Source organism: Salvelinus alpinus, chromosome 12 (assembly GCF_045679555.1).
Source record: "Salvelinus alpinus chromosome 12, SLU_Salpinus.1, whole genome shotgun sequence".
Classification (NCBI taxonomy): Eukaryota; Metazoa; Chordata; class Actinopteri; order Salmoniformes; family Salmonidae; genus Salvelinus; species Salvelinus alpinus.
In genome coordinates, this window is record NC_092097.1 from 41,156,784 (window position 1) to 41,175,749 (window position 18,966).

Below are 18,966 nucleotides of genomic sequence, written 5' to 3' on the forward strand. Positions count from 1 at the left end.
CAAATAATAATTGAGTGTATGTAAACTTCTGACCCACTGGGAATGTGATGAAAGAAATAAAAGCTGAAATAAATCATTCTCTCTACTATTATTCTGACATTTTACATTCTTAAAATAAAGTGGGGATCCTAACTGACCTAAGACAGGGAATTTTTACTAGGATTAAATGTCAGGAATTGTGAAAAACTGAGTTTAAAAACCCTTCTTTAACCTTTTCCTCCCTTTCATCTACAATTGAATTGTCTACAATTGAATTGTACTGTATTTAACAAGTGACATCAATAAGGGATCATAGCATTCACCTGGTCAGTCTATGTCATGGAAAGAGCAGCTGTTCTTAATGTTTTGTTCACAGTGTATATGACTGAGACATTATTCTGATTGTTCAGATGCCACACTTGCTGTATGAGCCTGGTTTCTGCTCTCTGTGGGTTTCCTGTGCACATGCTCCACATCTACTTCTCTATTCAAACACTCCCACTGTCTCAGTCACATACACCCTATCCTGTGAGATCATACTTACAGTCTGAAGCCCTCTGTATAATTTCATTGTTCATCCCTGATATGGCAGCTGGTCATCTGTTTTTGGTCATCGTCCTTCTATGTGAGTAATTCCTTTGATCCAAATTACATTATCTGTTTTTGCTAGAGGTTTCTTTCTTTTCATCTTTTACTTTCTTTTAATCTTTTACTTTAGGAACGCTTGACATTTCTGAATCTCATGGCTATAATAAGTATGTCTTATTTCATTGATCATCCTACTGATTTATTTTTCTAGATCAGTATTTTACATTTTGTTCAGATAAGAATAACCACTGCTTGATAACATGGCCATGAATGCATTTACAGCAGGGGTGTCAAACTCATTCCACAGATGGCCGAGTGTCTACGGGTCTTTTGTTTTTTCCTTTCAATTAAAGACCTAGTCAACCAGGTGAGGGGAGTTCCTACTAATTAGTGACCTTAATTCATCAATCAAGTACAACGGTGGAGCGAAAACCCTGCAGACACTCTGCCCTCCGTGGAATGAGATTTACACGTTTATTTCAAGCTATTCAACTTTACCGACTTGTGCCAGTCTCATGTCTTCTCATTTTTTAGAATGGCAAAATGTGCATGATAATGACAAATTGTATTATTTCTAGATACCTTTCAATACATCAAAGCCCAAGGTCAGTATCATTATTATGATTTAAACTGCTATTATTTTCAGTTTTTACAATTTAGTTAACTATTTTTACTAAATAATATTACACAGTACCATCAATCAAAGTTATCTTTTTCCAATGTAAATCAAATGCAACTCTGTCTCTCTAATTACCGTGTTAACCTCAAATACATATTTTAGAAACTCTGTTACTATCTAACAGACAACAGTGACTTAATAGTTATTTTTTTCTGATTTGATTTTGAATAGAATTTTATAGTTTTTTTCTTTCAAACTCATATACAGTGCTTTCAGAAAGTATTCCCTCTCCTTAACCAATTCCACATTTAGTTGTTTTACAAAGTGGGATTAAAATTGATTTAATTGGCATTTTTTGGCAACAATCTACACAAAATACTCTAATGTTAAAGTGGAATAAAAATTTGAATATTTGTAAACAATTAATTCAATTTAAAACACTAACTTGATTAGATAAGTATTCATCCTCTTGAGTCAACAGCGATTACAGCTGTGAGTCTCTCTGGGTAAGTCTATAAGAGCTTTTCATACCTGGATTGTGCAAGTATTGTACAAATATTGGGCAGGTCATGATCTGCCTACTGAGCTCAAAGTGAGCTGTATCTACTATGCTGCAGGGAGGTCTAACCCATCTCTTCTCAGTGACATTGTCTCAGTCACTTTTCAAGGTAAGCAGGTGGTTTATAGTAGGTAGGTCAAGGTTCACCTGCTGAAGAGATCCCAGAAGAGACACACTTTCCATCGACATACATTGAACCTGTCTCTTACGAGTCTGGGTACGAGATTATTATTTAAATGAATACACTGATCTGATTGGCTAATTGTAACCAGAATTACTTTTTTAAACATCTTCTGCTGGCACCATAAAACAATACATTTCTCATTATTTCAGTCATTTATAAAGAGGTGTGTATTATTCTTTTTATGCTACTGTATAGACAGAATATTGCTGCTTTCTCCTCTCAGGTGAACTAAAGAAACCAGAGATTGGTGTCAATGAAGAGTGTTATCATGACATCCCCATCATCTGTGTACTTCCTGAGTCTGTGATGGTAGCAGCTGTAACCTGTACACTGGAGACTGCCTCAGCCTTACAAAGAGGCTCAGGCCATATGGATGACGTGGAAGTCAACCATAAGAATACTCTGTAGCTTCAATGTGACTAAGAATTAATACAAATGTGACATTTTAGCCATAACACATTAATGGGTATGTATCAGGGGTTAGAACTGGTTCAGTGAACAGAACTGGAAAAGAACAACAATTTTTGAGGAACAGAATTCAGAACTGGGAATGAAAGTGATCTTTACTGTTCCGGAACAGAAATGTTACGCTGAAAGTAATGGAACCGGTTAATAACATTATTTTACGTTCCAGGCATTTTTTTCAGTCCCACAAAAAAACGCAACAAGGCGCTTATTGTAAATGAGAACTTGTTCTCAACTAGCTTACCTGGTTAAATAAAGGTGAAATTAAAAATTTGAAAAATAAAAAAGCCCTCACTTTTTCAATGCTAATTATGGATACTATAGTTATCATGTTTCACACTGGATTTATTAACTACAAAAAGGTTAGATGTGTTTTCAATTCTGGTGCCGCTCTGCACACACATGCTTGTTAGATAGCTAGCTCTGGTCCAATATTAAGTCAACTCAGAAGTTCAAAGACATTCAAAGTTCCTCAATAGAAGCCGCTCCTCGGTAGGTATAATTATGTTGACCTAATTCAGATAATGCATGTCATAACAAGACGCCCAGCGCTTCAAGCCACCCTCTCTTGTTCTCTCCCCACCCGCAAAATTTCAGCCACATCTCGTGCCCTACACTTGTCTGACCATCGCACATGTAAACAACTATAGCTTGCCCTCACCATGGCAAGCTCTTCTAACTGCTCTGATTGGTGAAGTAATTTAATGTTGAGATAATGTAAATTTAAGCTTTTAAAAAATAACTTTTTCTGAGGTTTAAAAAGGAAAATGAAGGAACAATTTTTATATATTTTTTAATTTTAATTTTTTTTCCAGATTTTTATAGAAACCATAGATCCATAATGTTTTATAAAAATCTGCATTTTACTTTTTGTTGTGAAAATGGAACTTATACAATAATAAACAGAATGATATGCATAGTAGTGTGTTCTACTTCACAGTTCAGAAACCAGTGATTAGTACCAGTCGTAATGAGGAGGATTTCATCATCACCTGTTTGATTCCTGGACCTGCTGGTAACGACACCAACTGTAACCTGTATGTTGGAGAGAAGAATAAGCCATTCTTGAAAACACGGATATGGAAAAAGAAATCCCGAAAAGCCAAACAATGGTACTGTACATTCTCTGTGACCGAAGACGATCTGATCAGACATCTACAGTCAGTGAGGAGTAAGGAGGTGAGCTGTGACTACAGAGTGAGCTTAGGACCAAACTCTCTCTCTCCACGTAGTGATGGGTACAGCTTTACAGGTGAGTCATGATCTAAACAAATCTATCAGTGCTGCAGGTCTTCATGATCTGACTTCCCTTTGAATTTACAATCTTCTTAGTATTAATGTATTCATTCTGACCCACAAACTAAAAAACACATTTATGTAAATCTCAAATACTCTTAGATCTGGTGGAAGTTCACATCAGTGATCCAACAACTATTACAGCAGGTAGGCCTAAAAATATATTTTTTTTTATTGAGGCTCTGCTGTTATTTTATAGCAGAGTGGGTTTCAGTAGCAAGATACAGTATAATAGCTGATGTTATTTTGTAGCAGAGTGGGTTTCAGTAGCAAGATACAGTATAATAGCTGATGTTATTTTATAGCAGAGTGGGTTTCAGTAGCAAGATACAGTATAATAGCTGATGTTATTTTGTAGCAGAGTGGGTTTTAGTAGCAAGATACAGTATAATAGCTGATGTTATTTTATAGCAGAGTGGGTTTCAGTAGCAAGATACAGTATAATAGCTGATGTTATTTTATAGCAGAGTGGGTTTCAGTAGCAAGATACAGTATAATAGCTGATGTTATTTTGTAGCAGAGTGGGTTTCAGTAGCAAGATACAGTATAATAGCTGATGTTATTTTGTAGCAGAGTGGGTTTCAGTAGCAAGATACAGTATAATAGCTGATGTTATTTTGTAGCAGAGTGGGTTTCTGCTCTACTTTGCTTCTGAGCAGAACAGTGAGTCCTACAACAGACCACCTTTTCAAATAGTTTCCAATTATACATTCATTCAAGGATCTAGGTTTTAACAATAACATGCCATCTTTCTACTGACTGAGTTGTGTTGTTAATACCTTTATTCTTTGGTAATCAGATACAGAATTAACTTTTATTGCTTCCCAGCAGGTTTGACTGATAGTTCTACTTAGACCCTCCAAAAAGTGTAACTTTGTTTGCAATGGAAATATTTTTCTCATATTTATTTACTAATGCTCGGACTGGCTTTGCAGTAATATACCTATTTATAGATGCTTGTAATTTCATTTCAGATTTTTTTTTCTTTTACATCTGATTTGTAGGGAATGTACAGTGTAATTCTCTCTTTCTGCGTAATGAATAACCTTAGACATTAACACATGTACATTTGCTCTTGTATAATATGAGTTCTCTCTTCTCACAAGGATTGACCTCTCCTTTGACCCCCAGCACAGCAGTGAATCCTACATCAGGTGTGTTGGACATCTTTATCTAGATCATGGTTTCCCAAACTCGGTCCTGGGGCCCCCCCTGGGTGCACGTTATGTTTATTTGCCATAGCACTACACAGATTATTAAATTAATCAACTAATCATCGAGCTCCCAGTTAGATACCTTTATTCTTGTATAATTAGATCCAATGACTTTTCTGTGCACCAGGTTGGACTGTTCGTTCTACTTTGACCACTGACACTGCAAAGATTTCAACTGAAGGTAAGTATGGCCGCTAGATTTTGCATAGTATTCTAAGTTGTGTTCTGTGTTAACTGTTAATAAGCTGTCTCTCTCTGGCATGTGCACAGGAGGTCAAAGCTACACAGAAAGTGAGTTTTTTTCAAACAGTCAAGAAAGCGTTACAGGTATGTATCCTTCTCTAGGTACCTAACTGTTTTTTTCTCACACAAATGAGACAATCGAGACATGTAATGCCACATTTTCTGAGATCAAATCATGAGATGTAGTATTGACCCTGGGAACACAAGCTAATGACCTCATCCAATGTCACCAAACAGCCGTGTAATTATGGCAGGCAGCAGTAGCTGTGGCTTCTGGAGTGGGCTTGCAAAGAATATTTCTGATTTCCGATTTTATACTGAACAAAAATATAAATGCAACATGCAACAATTACAGTTCATATAAGGACATCAGTCAATTGAAATAGATAAATTCATTAGGCCCTAATCTATGGATTTCACATGACTGGGAATACAGATATGCGTCTGTTGGTCACAGATACCATTAAAAAATACCATAACCCGACTGCCACCATGGGGCACTCTGTTCACAACATTGACATCAGCAAACCGCTCACCCACAGAACGCCATACACATGGTCTGCGGTTGTGAGGCCGGTTGGACGTACTGTCACATTCTCTAAAACGACGTTGGAGTCGGCTTATGGTAGAGAAATTAACATTAGATTCTCTGCAAACTCCCTCAAAACTTAGAGACATTTGTGGCATTGTGTTGTGTGACAAAACTGCACATTTTAGAGTAGCCTTTTATTGTCCCCAGCACAAGGTGCATCTGTGTAATGACCATGCTGTTTAATCAGCTTCTTGATATGGCTCGGGTGGTTGTTGTCCTTGATGATCTTTTTGAACATCCTGTGACATCGGGTACTGTAGGTGTCCTGGAGGGCAGGTAGTTTGCCCCCAGTGATGCGTTAGGCAGACCGCACCACCCTCTGGAGAGCTTTCCACCTTCTCCACTGAGGTCCCGTCGATGTGGATAGGAGGGTCATCTCCTTTGTTTTGTTGACGTTGAGTGAAAGGTTATTTTCCTGTCACCACACTCCCAGAGTAGGCTTTCTCGTCATTGTTGGTAATCAAGCCTACTTGGGGCGGTAAGCAAAGTGAAGTGGGTCTAGTGTGTTAGGTAAGGTAGAGGTGATATGATCCTTGACTAGTCTCTCAAACCACGTAATTTTAACAGAAGTGAGTGCTATGGGGCAATAGTCATTTAGTTCAGTTACCTTTGCTTTCTTGGGTACAGGAACAATGGTGGCCATCTTGAAGCATGTGGGGACAGCAGACTGGGATAGAGAGAGATTGAATATGTCCGTAAACACGCGCATGCTCTGAGGACGCGGCTAGGGATGCCGTCTGGGCCGGCTACCTTGCGAGGGTTAACACGCTTAAACATCTTACTCACGTCGGCCACAGAGAAGGAAAGCCCATAGTCCTTGGTAGCGGGCCGCGTCGGTGGTACTGTGTTCTCCTCAAAGCGGGCGAAGAAGATGTTTAGCTTGTCCGGAAGCAAGACGTGGCTGGTTTTCCTTTTGTAGTCCGTGATTGTCTGTAGATCCTGCCCCATACGTCTCGTGTCTGAGCTGTTGAATTGCGACTCCACTTTGTCTCCATACTGACGTTTTGCCTGTTTGATTGCCTTGCGGAGGGCATAACTACACTGTTTGTATTGCATAAATAAATACTGAATACCTTTATTATTGTGTAATCATATTGCTTCCCAGCATGTTCAACTGTTGCTTCTACTTTGACCCCTGACATCACAGTGAGACCAACTACCAGTAAGTAGGTCCTAAGTTTAGCTTAGCTTGCAATTACAATACTTTTGTACACATTAATTCAATAAAACTCCAACTGGTTTACTAGAGTAATAGATATATTAATAGCTGCTTGTGTAATATGACTTCTCTCTTCTCCCCAGGTTTGACCTCTCCTTTGACCCCCAGCACAGCAGTGACTCCTACATCAGGTGTGTTGGACATCTTTATCCAGTTAGTAGATAGAACTGAAACAAATAGACTAGCTTTATCTCCACCCAGCACAGCCAGAAGAGGACTGGCCACCCCTCATAGCCTGGTTCCTCTCTATGTTTCTTCCTAGGTTTTGGCCTTTCTAGGGAGTTTTTCCTAGCCACCGTGCTTCTACACCTGCATTGCTTGCTGTTTGGGGTTTTAGGCTGGGTGTCTGTACAGCACTTCGAGATATTAGCTGATGTACGAAGGGCTATATAAAATAAACTTGATTTGATTTGATTTGATTTTCCATCACAAATTTGCCTCATCACAAAAAGAGATTGATTTGATTGATTAAATCATCCCTGTTAGATACCTTTATTATTGTATAATCAGATCCAATGACTTTGCATTGCGCCAGGTTCGACTGTTCGTTCAACTTTGACTACTGACACCACACTGAGTCCAACTGAAGGTGAGTATGGCCACTATATTTTTGTTTAGTGGTTTAACTTTTCTCAAACAATTTGTCACATTATAGAAGATGTGAACATGTTATAACTCTATACTGATTTGTGTTGGGTGTTAAGCATTTAAGGTCCAATGCAGCAGTTAAAAAAAAATCTCAATCTCAAATAATTTCTGGGTAACAATTAAGTACCTTACTGATTTTTTTTTATATTAAAATTGTCAGAAATAAACCAAAATAGCTTCTTAGCAAAATTTCTCAAGCAAGAATTTTGCTAGGATTGTCTGGGAGTGGTCTGAGAGAGGAGCTCTTACTGGCAGGGAGAGGGCAAACTCTCCTTTTTATTAGTCTATTAAACTTACACCGCCTGGTGATGTCACCAGGCAGTCCAAAAACCCACCTAGCTAAACAAGGTGAAATTTGAGGCAGTCTTTTCAAACACTAAAAGTGCATTATCCACATTTTTCACAATTTCACAGTATTATTCCAACCTCAGTGTGGAAATACTGTATATGTACAGGTATATGCTCTCTCTCTTGCATGTGCACAGGAAAAAGCTCCACAGAAAGTATTCTGCGTATGCATCCTTCTCTAGCTGACTACCTTTCTTTTAAAATACATATGAAAACAAAAAATGTATCAGACAAATAATAATGTGGTCTTTAAAACCTAGTATTGATGTACTGACACTGGCTAATGACCTCTCCTACTGTTCCCAAACAGCGGGGCAGGTTTGGCAGGGAGCAGTGGGTGTGGTTTCTGGAGTGGGCGTGTTCCTGGTGGGACTGACCGCTTTCTGTCTCTGCAGGAGCACCAGTAAGTACTTCTGATTCTAAATAACAAATAATTAACACATTTACCTTCCTCACATTAATGAAAGTGCATTTGACATGGGTAATCTATCAACTCCTTTTGGTCATATTGTATAGATCAGGCTATATTCAATATAATTAATTAAGCCTAATTTGTTTTTCAGAGAAAAAACATTCTCAGAGGTAAGTATTCCCCTTGTTTTGGATATTTTACAGTATGATGCAGTTTCTATCAACCTTTAGTTGTGTGTTGTCATGACGAGGTCTTACCACAACCTTTTTGTTGTCCTTTTCTTTTCCTCTAGACCTACAGCCAGACAGGATGATGACAACCAATGTATGTTGCAAACACAATACATAAAACACCACCACACTACTAACACAACTACACACATGCATGTACAAACACATTGTAATTACATTTTCATTTTGTTTCTGTTGTAGATGATTTGGTGTTGGGAGCCATGAGTAGTGCAGCCATGGTGGATTCTCGGGATGCTGGGATATACAGTCTGATCACCTCTGTACCGTCCACGTTTTTGCCCTCAGGTGAGTCCATTCTGTTCATAACAAAATGTCTTCTGTCCCTATCTTCCCGACCTGAGATGTGATTTCGGCATCCTTGGAATAACCACACTCAATGTCAACTGTATTAACTTAAAGCAGAAAATAATGTGTCAGTCAGAGCATCTGGGTAGCATGAGAAAAGAGCTGTAAGTCTACAGCACAGGTGTCAAACTCATTCCACGGAGGACCGGGTGTCTGCAGGTTTTCGCTTCTCACTTCACATAATTGATGAATTAAGGTCACTAATTAGTAAGGAAGTCCCCTCACCTGGTTGTTTAGGTCTTAATTTAACGGCAAAAACAAAAATCCTCAGACACTAGGCCCTTCATGGAATGAGTTTGAAACCCCTGGTCTACAGGATGGTTTGAGTAAGGAGGAGAAGTGTGAAGTGACATTATTACATGTTACTTTCACTTCTGTTCTGCTGTTACTAATGCACTGGGGCAAATTTGGCAAAGTAACACACATGCAATATACACATGGACCCAATACCCCCTCCCCCCCACGCACCCGTGTATAAACCCATGCTCCTCTCCCCACCCGTGTATAAACCCATGCTCCTCTCCCCACCCGTGTATAAACCCATGCTCCTCTTCCCACCCGTGTATAAACCCATGCTCCTCTCCCCACCCTTGTATAAACCCATGCTCCTCTTCCCACCCGTGTATAAACCCATGCTCCTCTCCCCACCCTTGTATGAACCCATGCTCCTCTTCCCACCCTTGTATAAACCCATGCTCCTCTTCCCACCCTTGTATAAACCCATGCTCCTCTCCCCATCCTTGTATAAACCCATGCTCCTCTTCCCACCCGTGTATAAACCCATGCTCCTCTCCCCACCCGTGTATAAACCCATGCTCCTCTCCCCACCCTTGTATAAACCCATGCTCCTCTCCCCACCCTTGTATAAACCCATGCTCCTCTTCCCACCCGTGTATAAACCCATGCTCCTCTCCCCACCCTTGTATAAACCCATGCTCCTCTCCCCACCCTTGTATAAACCCATGCTCCTCTCCCCACCCTTGTATAAACCCATGCTCCTCTCCCCACCCTTGTATAAACCCATGCTCCTCTCCCCACCCTTGTATAAACCCATGCTCCTCTCCCCACCCTTGTATAAACCCATGCTCCTCTCCCCACCCTTGTATAAACCCATGCTCCTCTCCCCACCCTTGTATAAACCCATGCTCCTCTCCCCACCCTTGTATAAACCCATGCTCCTCTTCCCACCCTTGTATAAACCCATGCTCCTCTTCCCACCCTTGCGCATACACACAACCTCTTACTTGTGGCTTTATCTGTCTGTGATGTGAAGGTCCTGTGCAGGTATCTGCACATGAAGATGTAAGTACAGCACAGATAATCACATTGGATATAGATACATACTTGTTTACACAGACAGACAGAGAGGGATAATAAGGATCTCTGTCCTCCAGGTCGATTCAGGGAATGCAGGGATCTATAGCCTGATCACTGCACCACGCACATCTACACCTTCAGGTTGGTCCCAATACCAAATCATTGGATTCATAATATATACTGCTTTTTATAGGACATAAAGTTGTTTATGCCTGGATTTAGTTCTGGATGTAGTCATATCAGTAAGCATGTATTATAAGTAACACATGTTCTGTTGTATGTATAAGTCTGAGCATCTTGAAAGTGTTTGAAACAGAGCTGTACGTCTTCAGGTTGGTTTGACTCTGGAGGAAAAGTGTAAAGTGACATTAAGCACAGCAAAGAAACACAACCACAACAACAACTGGAGGCACGCACACACATTCTCACTCAGGCTCTCTCTGTGTTGTACAGGCCCTATTGAAGAGAATGGACAGTCATTTGAAAACTACACAGTAAGTTTAGAATCACCAACTGTGTTATGTGTGTGACTTTCAGTTTCAGATATGTGTTACATCCATAAAATATGCCTATTCCCAGAGGATTAGTTTTACAGCACTGTAGATTTAAAGGTCTAAAGTGAAACTGTTTCTTTTTTCTAGACCGATACGTACCACATATACTGCTCAATCCCTGACAAACTAGCAAACTCAGCCTAGCCGGATGGGTTGTACAGTCTTCTACAGGCACACTGAAACTACACCACTGGCTGTCTGTAGCTATGTCTCACACAAATACCCTCTTTGTCCCATAATGTGCTTTGTTTATTACATATCAAGTTACTGAGCATGCGTATCCATAACATCTGTTACTGTGTTAGTAGTTTTATTTTGGAGGGGTCTGGTGGCATACTCCTGAGTATTTTTCTGATTTTGTTCTCGTAGTAAACACAAAATCTACTGTGTATTTATTCTTTCAGCTGTGTCATTCCATAACGGTCAGATCAAAATCAACAAATACGGACATTTCAAAATGATATCAATAAATGTATAGCATATTAACACAATGCTACCATGCAACAACGCAAATAGTAAATTAAGCAACATTCATTGAAATTAAGATCAAAAGAGTAGTATCTTAAAGAAAAATAACACAAATTCACCAATATACAACAATATTAAATTTTCCTTTGTGAAATGAATCTTGCCTCTAACATTAAAATATGCTTATTAGCTAGATGCTAGATGCATCAAAAAAGCTTGGGAAAAGTCTGAAAATGTAATAGACTTTTCCTCTTTTTGCAAAGACAAACCCCAAACCTTTCTTATAGCAGGAGTATTCATATTTATATTGCCCATACATGTTGCTTCATGCTACAAAATATATTTAAACTTTAAAATGTTTACGTTGTTGGCAACAGATCGTAAAAATGGAAAATATAGATTTCTTAAATGCTACTCAAATATCCCCATCTGCCCACATTTACCTGTTATTTAATTTCCCAGTTTAAATTAAACTTACTCAGCCTCCCCTTCAATGTGCAGTGTTGTAGACACATTCTTGCTTTTTAGTTCAATGACCTCTGAGCAGTTAAGATGTAAATGGTGTGGATGCCATAACTTTGATGACAATTTATTTTCAAACTCAAATGGGAAGGGGGATTAGCGCCATTCGATCATTCTGATCTTGCCAGTTTACATTCTGTTTCGCTGCACACGAGAGCTCAGCGGTCAGGATGGTGGATCAGATAAGGAGGAGGGGGGTGGCTTTTAGGAAAAAGGGGTGGCTCCCCCTCTTTTATAAGCCCCTCTATAAAACCCTTGAGGTACAGTAAATACAACGTCCTATGCTTTTTTTGCTCTGTATGAAATGCTCTCTTCTGTAAAAAGAAAAACCAAGCAGAATAAATGGACTTCAACCTTTGGCAACACTGGGTGTTATTGACTACAGGTAGTCACAGACATTGATATTTTTGCTCTTGTATCCAGGTTCTGTGTTGTAGTCAGTGCTACTGTGAGGGGGGCAGAGAGGCCTGCATTCTCCTGCAGCAGTCAGACAGTCTACAGGTCACATACCGGTACATGGACTGTATGCTGCCACTTATCCATAAACAGGTGCACCAGTGTAGATGTGCACACACAGCAGGATGGAGAGGATGACATGAGTCAGGTCGCTTCCTGTCCATATGATACTTCAGCCTATCACATTTCAGACACTCGTTGTGTTCAGAGGGGTTAAGGATGGAAATGCAGATTAACCAAAATTCAGATACATTCAATCACATACAATATTTACCAGATTTGAGCAAAACCCAAACTAAATTCACCCTCCAAAAATACCAATATGAGCACTGTATTAAGGCATCTGACAATTACTGTAAGTGTCACAGATTAGGGGGAGCCCCTTGTTACTCCACCAACACATGACTGTTTCCAGCACACCCCCAACACAGACCAGTACAGGTAAGTATGCTCAGGGTAAGTTTTTTTATTTTAAATTCATGGTTTACCATGTATCGGACCCCGTTTCCCTACCTCCAACGGCAGACTGCACGATTTTCCCGGACTGTGTCGACACAATATAGCCTCCCCTCAGGTAGGTTACCTTCCCCCTGACTCCCACAGGTAGGTTACCCTCCCCCTGACTCCCTCAGGTAGTGTAACCTACTCCCTCAGGTAGGTTACACTCTCCCTGACTCCCTCGGGTAGGTTACCCTCCCCCTGACTCCCTCGGGTAGGTTACCCTCCCCCTGACTCCCTCGGGTAGGTTACCCTCCCCCTGACTCCCTCGGGTAGGTTACCCTCCCCCTGACTCCCTCGGGTAGGTTACCCTCCCCCTGACTCCCTCGGGTAGGTTACCCTCCCCCTGACTCCCTCGGGTAAATAGCGGGCATGCAAAAGTAACACTGCAGCACACTGCACGCTGAATTGTTCTGATATGGCACTGAAACAAGATAGTTATTCTCAGTGGCAACCTGTCATTGCCTGTTTTGCATGTTATTTTGGCATTAATACGTGTCACATATCAGTTTGCAAACAATGTAAAATACTATAAATAATAATTTACTTAATAAAGCTGCATACAAACTAGGTCTCTTTTTTGTTTTCCTGAGTAAGGCAGCTCCAAAATGTAGGTGTTTCAGCCTAGCTCAGTGCTTTCTGTGGTGATGGGGCAGCCAGTGGAAAATACAGACCGTAGGGGTTGGTAATGTTCTCTAGTTGTGCCGTGATTGGCTCTGTGTTCTGTCACTCATGGGGACACTAATCACCCTAAATTGAAGGCCCTTGGGTGCTGCCATAGAGTTACATTAGAAGTGCCTGTATAAAGAAGGCTCAAGGTCATTGGCCACAGATAAAATGATGTCAATTCATGTTATATCTACAGTAGCTTTGATTGGACCGAGCATCTCAACATCGCACTTGCAAAATCTTAGCTAGCAAGCTAGCAGTCATCATCATGAATCAAGTCGACAATCTACTGGCAAATCCTTTTTAATCCTTGTCATATGAAGATAAATAATAAAGAGAAATTACAGATAAAACGAATCGGTGCTCATCGACTATTGGACATAAACATTACACAACAAGTTGGAAATCGCAAATCCAACAATGAGTGGTTTGGAAGGAATCAGTGGCTAACTGCAAGCATTGCAAAGCAATCACTAGCCTGCTATTCAGTGGAGTGGGTGTGTGGTCCCTAGTCTGGGTTTAATGGTCTCTTTTCCAAGATTAAAAGGATAATCATTCAACATTGGCCATGATGTCAATCCAGCATGACTTCTGCCGTGCTCAAAACAACTGGAAACTCGGAACTGGGAAATATGACAGTTCAAGCCAACTGGGAACTCTGAAAAAAACTAGCTCCAACTGAGAAAATACCTTTTGAATGGTCATCCAACTCGGAATTGCAAGTCGGGAACTCGGGCCTCTTTCTAGAGCTCCGACCTGAAGATCACTGACGTCATCAAGATTCGACCTTGTTCTTTTCTGAGTTTTCAGTTGTCTTGGAAGCACCATAAATCCAGACAAAGCCAGACTTTAATGACAACATTTTCTCACGATGGACCGCCGCACCACCTTCCTGTTCAAGTGAGCACAGCACAACAAGGTAAGTCCAAAAATGTTTTGTATGCTGCTGCATAAATTATGTAATATGCCAGGAGATATGTATACTGCAGCCAAGAAAGTAATACTAAGTGTATTAAGCTGTAGTAAGCTGTTAGTAGACCATGTGCCTCACCCTAATGATTTAGTCCCTTTTCCACACTTAATTTCACCTACTTTTCTGACTTGGTGGTGCACATGTAGCCTATAGCCTGTTTTAGAGAAATGTAATCATTGACTATTGTAAGCGCTTTCATTGTCTGCTTATATGCCCAATTTATTTATTTGTTTTTGGGGTGGAAGGTAGCCTAGTGGTTAGAGCGTTGAGCCAGTAACCGAAAGGTTGCTGGATTGAATCCCCAAGCTGACAAGGTAAAAATGTGTCGTTCTGCCCCTGAACAAGGCAGTCAACTCACTGTTCCCTGATAGGCCATCATTGTAAATAAGAATTTGTTCTTAACTGACTTGCCAAGTTAAATAAAAAAATTCATGATAATTCATCCTACGGTTCTGACTTGGTGTACAGGGAGAATATTGTAAGAACAGCCCATGTTCTGAATTCTGTCGCTGTACATTTCAAAAGTGCTGAAAAAAATTGTCATATTGACTACGTCTGTCCTAGCTCGCTCATTAATGTCTTAATCGAAATTACGGATTGCCTCTTATCCGCTCGTCGTCCTCTTATGCCATAGTTTGTACATCTCAATTGTCTGTAGAAACCACATTTGTTTAAGCAAGTCAGCCATATCAGCTCTGTTTTTTTTAAAGGCAGTAAATGAGGCTGAATAAACTGTATTGCTGCCACAAGGCTCCGCTGATAGCCAGGTGTAGCAGTGGTAAGGTGTTGGGACTGCTGTTAGGACTCTGCTGTTGGGACAGCTTTATTTAGGCCCTAACAGTTTGTGGGCACCGTTTTTCACTTTTATAGTGAAATTAATGTATTGTTTAGTGTTGTGTTGTGTAGTGGCTTTGCTGGCATGCATCTAAAAAACATGTTTTGGGGTTTGCCCACTAAGATTTACATGCTAAAATCGCCACTGGTTATTCTAAGGGAAGGCACTGCAAACAATATGGTGAAAGGCACTACAATCTCGCTCTGGTGCTGCACACAATATGAGACCCATCCTTGGCCCTGCTCTACTCTGCCAACCCCTCTAAAGGACTACTGCTATGGGACAAATAGGGAGGGGGAAAGACACACAAGACAACATATAGAAAGGGTGGGGATAGGTTCTAGATTTCTAGGGTCCGATGAGAACCATTTCCCCACAAAATCAAATAAACGTCTCCCTGTTCTGGAACGCGCCCGGTCTGAGACTGCTTGGCGACGTCACCAATAGCCCCGCCTCCGGTGCTAAACGAGAGGAAGACAGATGGCAGGGAAACCTGCCGACAATAGTGTCTTTTAGTGGAGTGGCAAAACAGCCCAGAGAGAGTAGTGTAAGGGGAACACAGGAAGAATCACGTCCCTTACTTGGTGGAGCTAAAGCTCCTAGATGTCCTTTATACCAATGCCTATCTTGGTCCATTGCTCTCCAATCACCACGCAGTTCCACAGCCCCAATTCGTTGTCAACTTAGACGCCCACTTCCTCACTCAAATTCGCCAGTAAGACTTCTCGTCCCTCTAGTAAGACACGAAGGACTGGCAGTCCAGGCCGAAGGTGTCCTAGAATGACAAAAGGCTGCGGTTGCCATTGGGGGGCTAGTTTACCCTGATCACGTTGTGTATGTAAATTGAAGGGGGTCTAAGGTTTCCGGGATGATGGAAACCCTAGACCCTGGGGCAGGCTTGGCAGGCAGCAGTGGGTGTGGCTTCTGGAGTGGGCGTGTTCCTGGTAATTTGCAAACATTTACTTCTCTCATCTTAATGTGTCTTTGACATGGGATAATCTATCAACTCCTTTTGGTCATATTATATACACCAGGCTATATTCAATATAATTCATTTAGCCTATTTTGTTCAGAGAAAAACAATTCTCAGAGGTAAGAATTCCCCATGTGGATATTTTATGATGCATTTTCTATCTCAACCTTTAGTTCTGTGTTGTCATCACGAGGTCTTACCAGAACCTTTTTGTCGTTCTCTTTTCATAGACCTACAGCCAGTAAGACCTTGTCAACACCACCACACTACTAACACAACTACACGCATGTACAAAACAAATATTGTAACTATCTTTTCATTGTGTTTCTGTTGTAGATAACTTGGTGATTGGAGCTGTGAACAGTGGAGGCATGGTGGATTCTGGGGATGCTGGGATGTATTCTCTGAGCACCTCTGTACCGTCCACATTTTTGGCCTCAGGTGAGTCCATTCTGTTTCTAACTAAACGTCTTCTGTCCCTGTCTTCCTGACCTGGAACGTGAATTTGAGACGCTCAGCACAACAACACTTTGTCACTCCATTTCAACAGTACTAACTTTGAACAGAAAATGATGTGTTAGTCAGAGCATCTGGGTAGCGTGAGAACAGAACTGTAAGTCTACAGGGTGGTTTGAGTCAGGAGGAGAAGTGTGACGTAACATTAAAACATCATGCTTTCACTTCTTCTGTTCTGCTGTTACTAATGCACTGGGGCAAAACTTGGTAAAGTAGCACACATGCAATGTAGGCCTACACATGACCCAACCAGCAGTCATAACCTCTTAATCATGGCATTGTCTCTCTGTGATGTACAGGACCTGTTGGTGTGGATACACAGGGATCTGCAAATTAAGATGTAAGTACAACAAATATAATTATATTACTTTGTCTAAATAATTGTTTGCGAACAGACAGCTGAGGAGGATAAAAGGTCTCTCTCTCTTTCTCTCTCTCTCTGTACCAATCACATTCATGCTCCCAGGTGAGTTAATTCAGACTGCTTATACATTAATAATAATAATATCTTGGATTCATATAGCTCAAGTTGTACTTAAATCAGGAAGGAATATGTCAGAACATCCTGGGAGTGTGAGAACTGAGCTGTACACTCCGGTGGTTTGATGTCATGAGGAGAAGAGTGAAGTGACATGACTTCAGACCTTACATCCACTTCTGTTCTCATGTAATGCACTGACTCACTCACTCACTCACTCACTCACTCACTCACTCACTCACTCACTCACTCACTCACTCACTCACTCACTCACTCACTCACTCACTCACTCACTCACTCACTCACTCACTCACTCACTCACTCACTCACTCACTCACTCACTCACTCACTCACTCACTCACTCACTCACTCACTCACTCACTCACTCACTCACTCACTCACTCACTCACTCACTCACTCACTCTGTGTTGTACAGCCCTTGTTAAAGCCAATCGACAGTCACCTGAAAACAACGTCAATTCAGAATCTGTAGCTTTGTCTCACACGTCTCACAAATACCCTCACACATGATGTCCTTTGTTTAACCATAACATCACCGGGGGAAAACTACCAGCCCTCCAGGACACCTACAGCACCCAATGTCACAGGAAGGCCAAAAAGATCATCAACCACACGAGCCAAGTCCTATACACCTCGCTATCATCCAGAAGGCGAGGTCAGTACAGGTGCATCAAAGCTGGGACCGAGGGGCTGAAAAACAGCTTCTATCTCAAGGCCATCAATCACTTTGGCACTAATTTCAGAACCTTGATGTCATTTTTCAAAACTCGATGATCAAAATGCACATTTTTCAAAACTCTAACACTTTTTCCCAATTGCTTGGAAACAATACACATAAAGCTAAGATAATTTGTTCATTGAACTAAAATCACCTGTTCAAAATGACACAACTTAACATCAAAGTATTACCATTTCAAAATGCAATTCCCACATTACATCTGAGATGACTGTCTATTAATTTAATTACAATGATCTAACTATCAATTGATACAACTGCTCAAAATGATAAGTAACTGTTGCATTACTCTTAATGCATAGTCTTATGGAAACTGACAAACAATATTCCATGTTTAGATCATGAACATTTCCGGATAACGAGATCCATTGACACCAATTACCGTGGAACATGAACTAATTGGACTACATTATCTATGGATGTAATATTTCATCATCATTCTTTATCGGACACTGTTCTATGATCCATTTACCACTTTTCCAGACCATGTTTTCAGGTTTGACATTACTGTACACTCACCGGCCACTTTATTAGGTACACATATCTAGTACTGGGTAGGACCTCCTTTTGCCTCCACAACAGCCTGAATTAGTCACGGTGTTGTACGTTAATCTCTTCCAAGATGGCGTAGCAGTCGGACGTGTGTTGTCTTGTCCTGTCCCGTGTAAATAGTCTTCGTATTTTTCGTATACATTTCGTATATATTTTAATTTCACTTTCCATCTAGGAACTGAATATACATTCCTACATTCCGCCTCACCCAATGTGGTACGGACCTGCTATTTTTTATACTTTAGAACCGTAACCCCAATCAGAAGCTAGCCAGATAACTAGCTACTAGCTAGTAGTCAGTTAGCCACTGCTGCGGTCTTCACCCTCAACTCGGACACAGCCAGCTTCAATACCGGGCCAATACCTGCCAGTCTGCAAGCGCGATATCAACCCAGAGCATATAGGACTGCTTTTTCTCTACCACATCACCGGATTC

The 18,966-nt window shown here is 40.8% G+C and overlaps 1 protein-coding gene across 3 annotated transcripts; it reads left to right on the forward strand.

Moving 5' to 3' along the window:
- Window positions 1–516: 516 nt before the first annotated feature.
- LOC139536140 (uncharacterized) lies at window positions 517–12,186 on the forward strand. Of its 3 annotated transcripts, none has more exons than XM_071336359.1 (18): window positions 517–604; window positions 1,146–1,172; window positions 3,335–3,646; window positions 3,793–3,837; window positions 4,797–4,844; window positions 5,032–5,085; window positions 5,175–5,231; window positions 6,845–6,901; window positions 7,042–7,089; window positions 7,494–7,547; window positions 8,265–8,357; window positions 8,518–8,536; window positions 8,659–8,690; window positions 8,798–8,902; window positions 10,236–10,264; window positions 10,357–10,420; window positions 10,733–10,773; window positions 10,921–12,186. In XM_071336359.1, the coding sequence occupies exons 1-18, from the start codon at window positions 565–567 to the stop codon at window positions 10,975–10,977; spliced, it is 1,182 nt and encodes a 393-aa protein (XP_071192460.1). In that variant the 5' UTR covers window positions 517–564; the 3' UTR covers window positions 10,978–12,186. The 3 variants fall into 3 exon arrangements, with proteins under 3 accessions (XP_071192460.1, XP_071192461.1, XP_071192462.1); XM_071336360.1 differs by having other exon boundaries at window positions 6,887–6,901; XM_071336361.1 differs by having other exon boundaries at window positions 5,175–5,195; window positions 6,887–6,901.
- Window positions 12,187–18,966: the final 6,780 nt, after the last annotated feature.

Bases quoted from the DNA above. Each gene is read 5' to 3' on its own strand.
- LOC139536140 (XM_071336359.1), top strand. From the start codon at position 565: ATGGCAGCTGGTCATCTGTTTTTGGTCATCGTCCTTCTAT. The intron at 3,647-3,792 runs GTGAGTCATGAT...AAATACTCTTAG, and splicing joins TGATGGGTACAGCTTTACAG to ATCTGGTGGAAGTTCACATC. The intron at 10,265-10,356 runs GTAAGTACAGCA...TCTGTCCTCCAG, and splicing joins AGGTATCTGCACATGAAGAT to GTCGATTCAGGGAATGCAGG.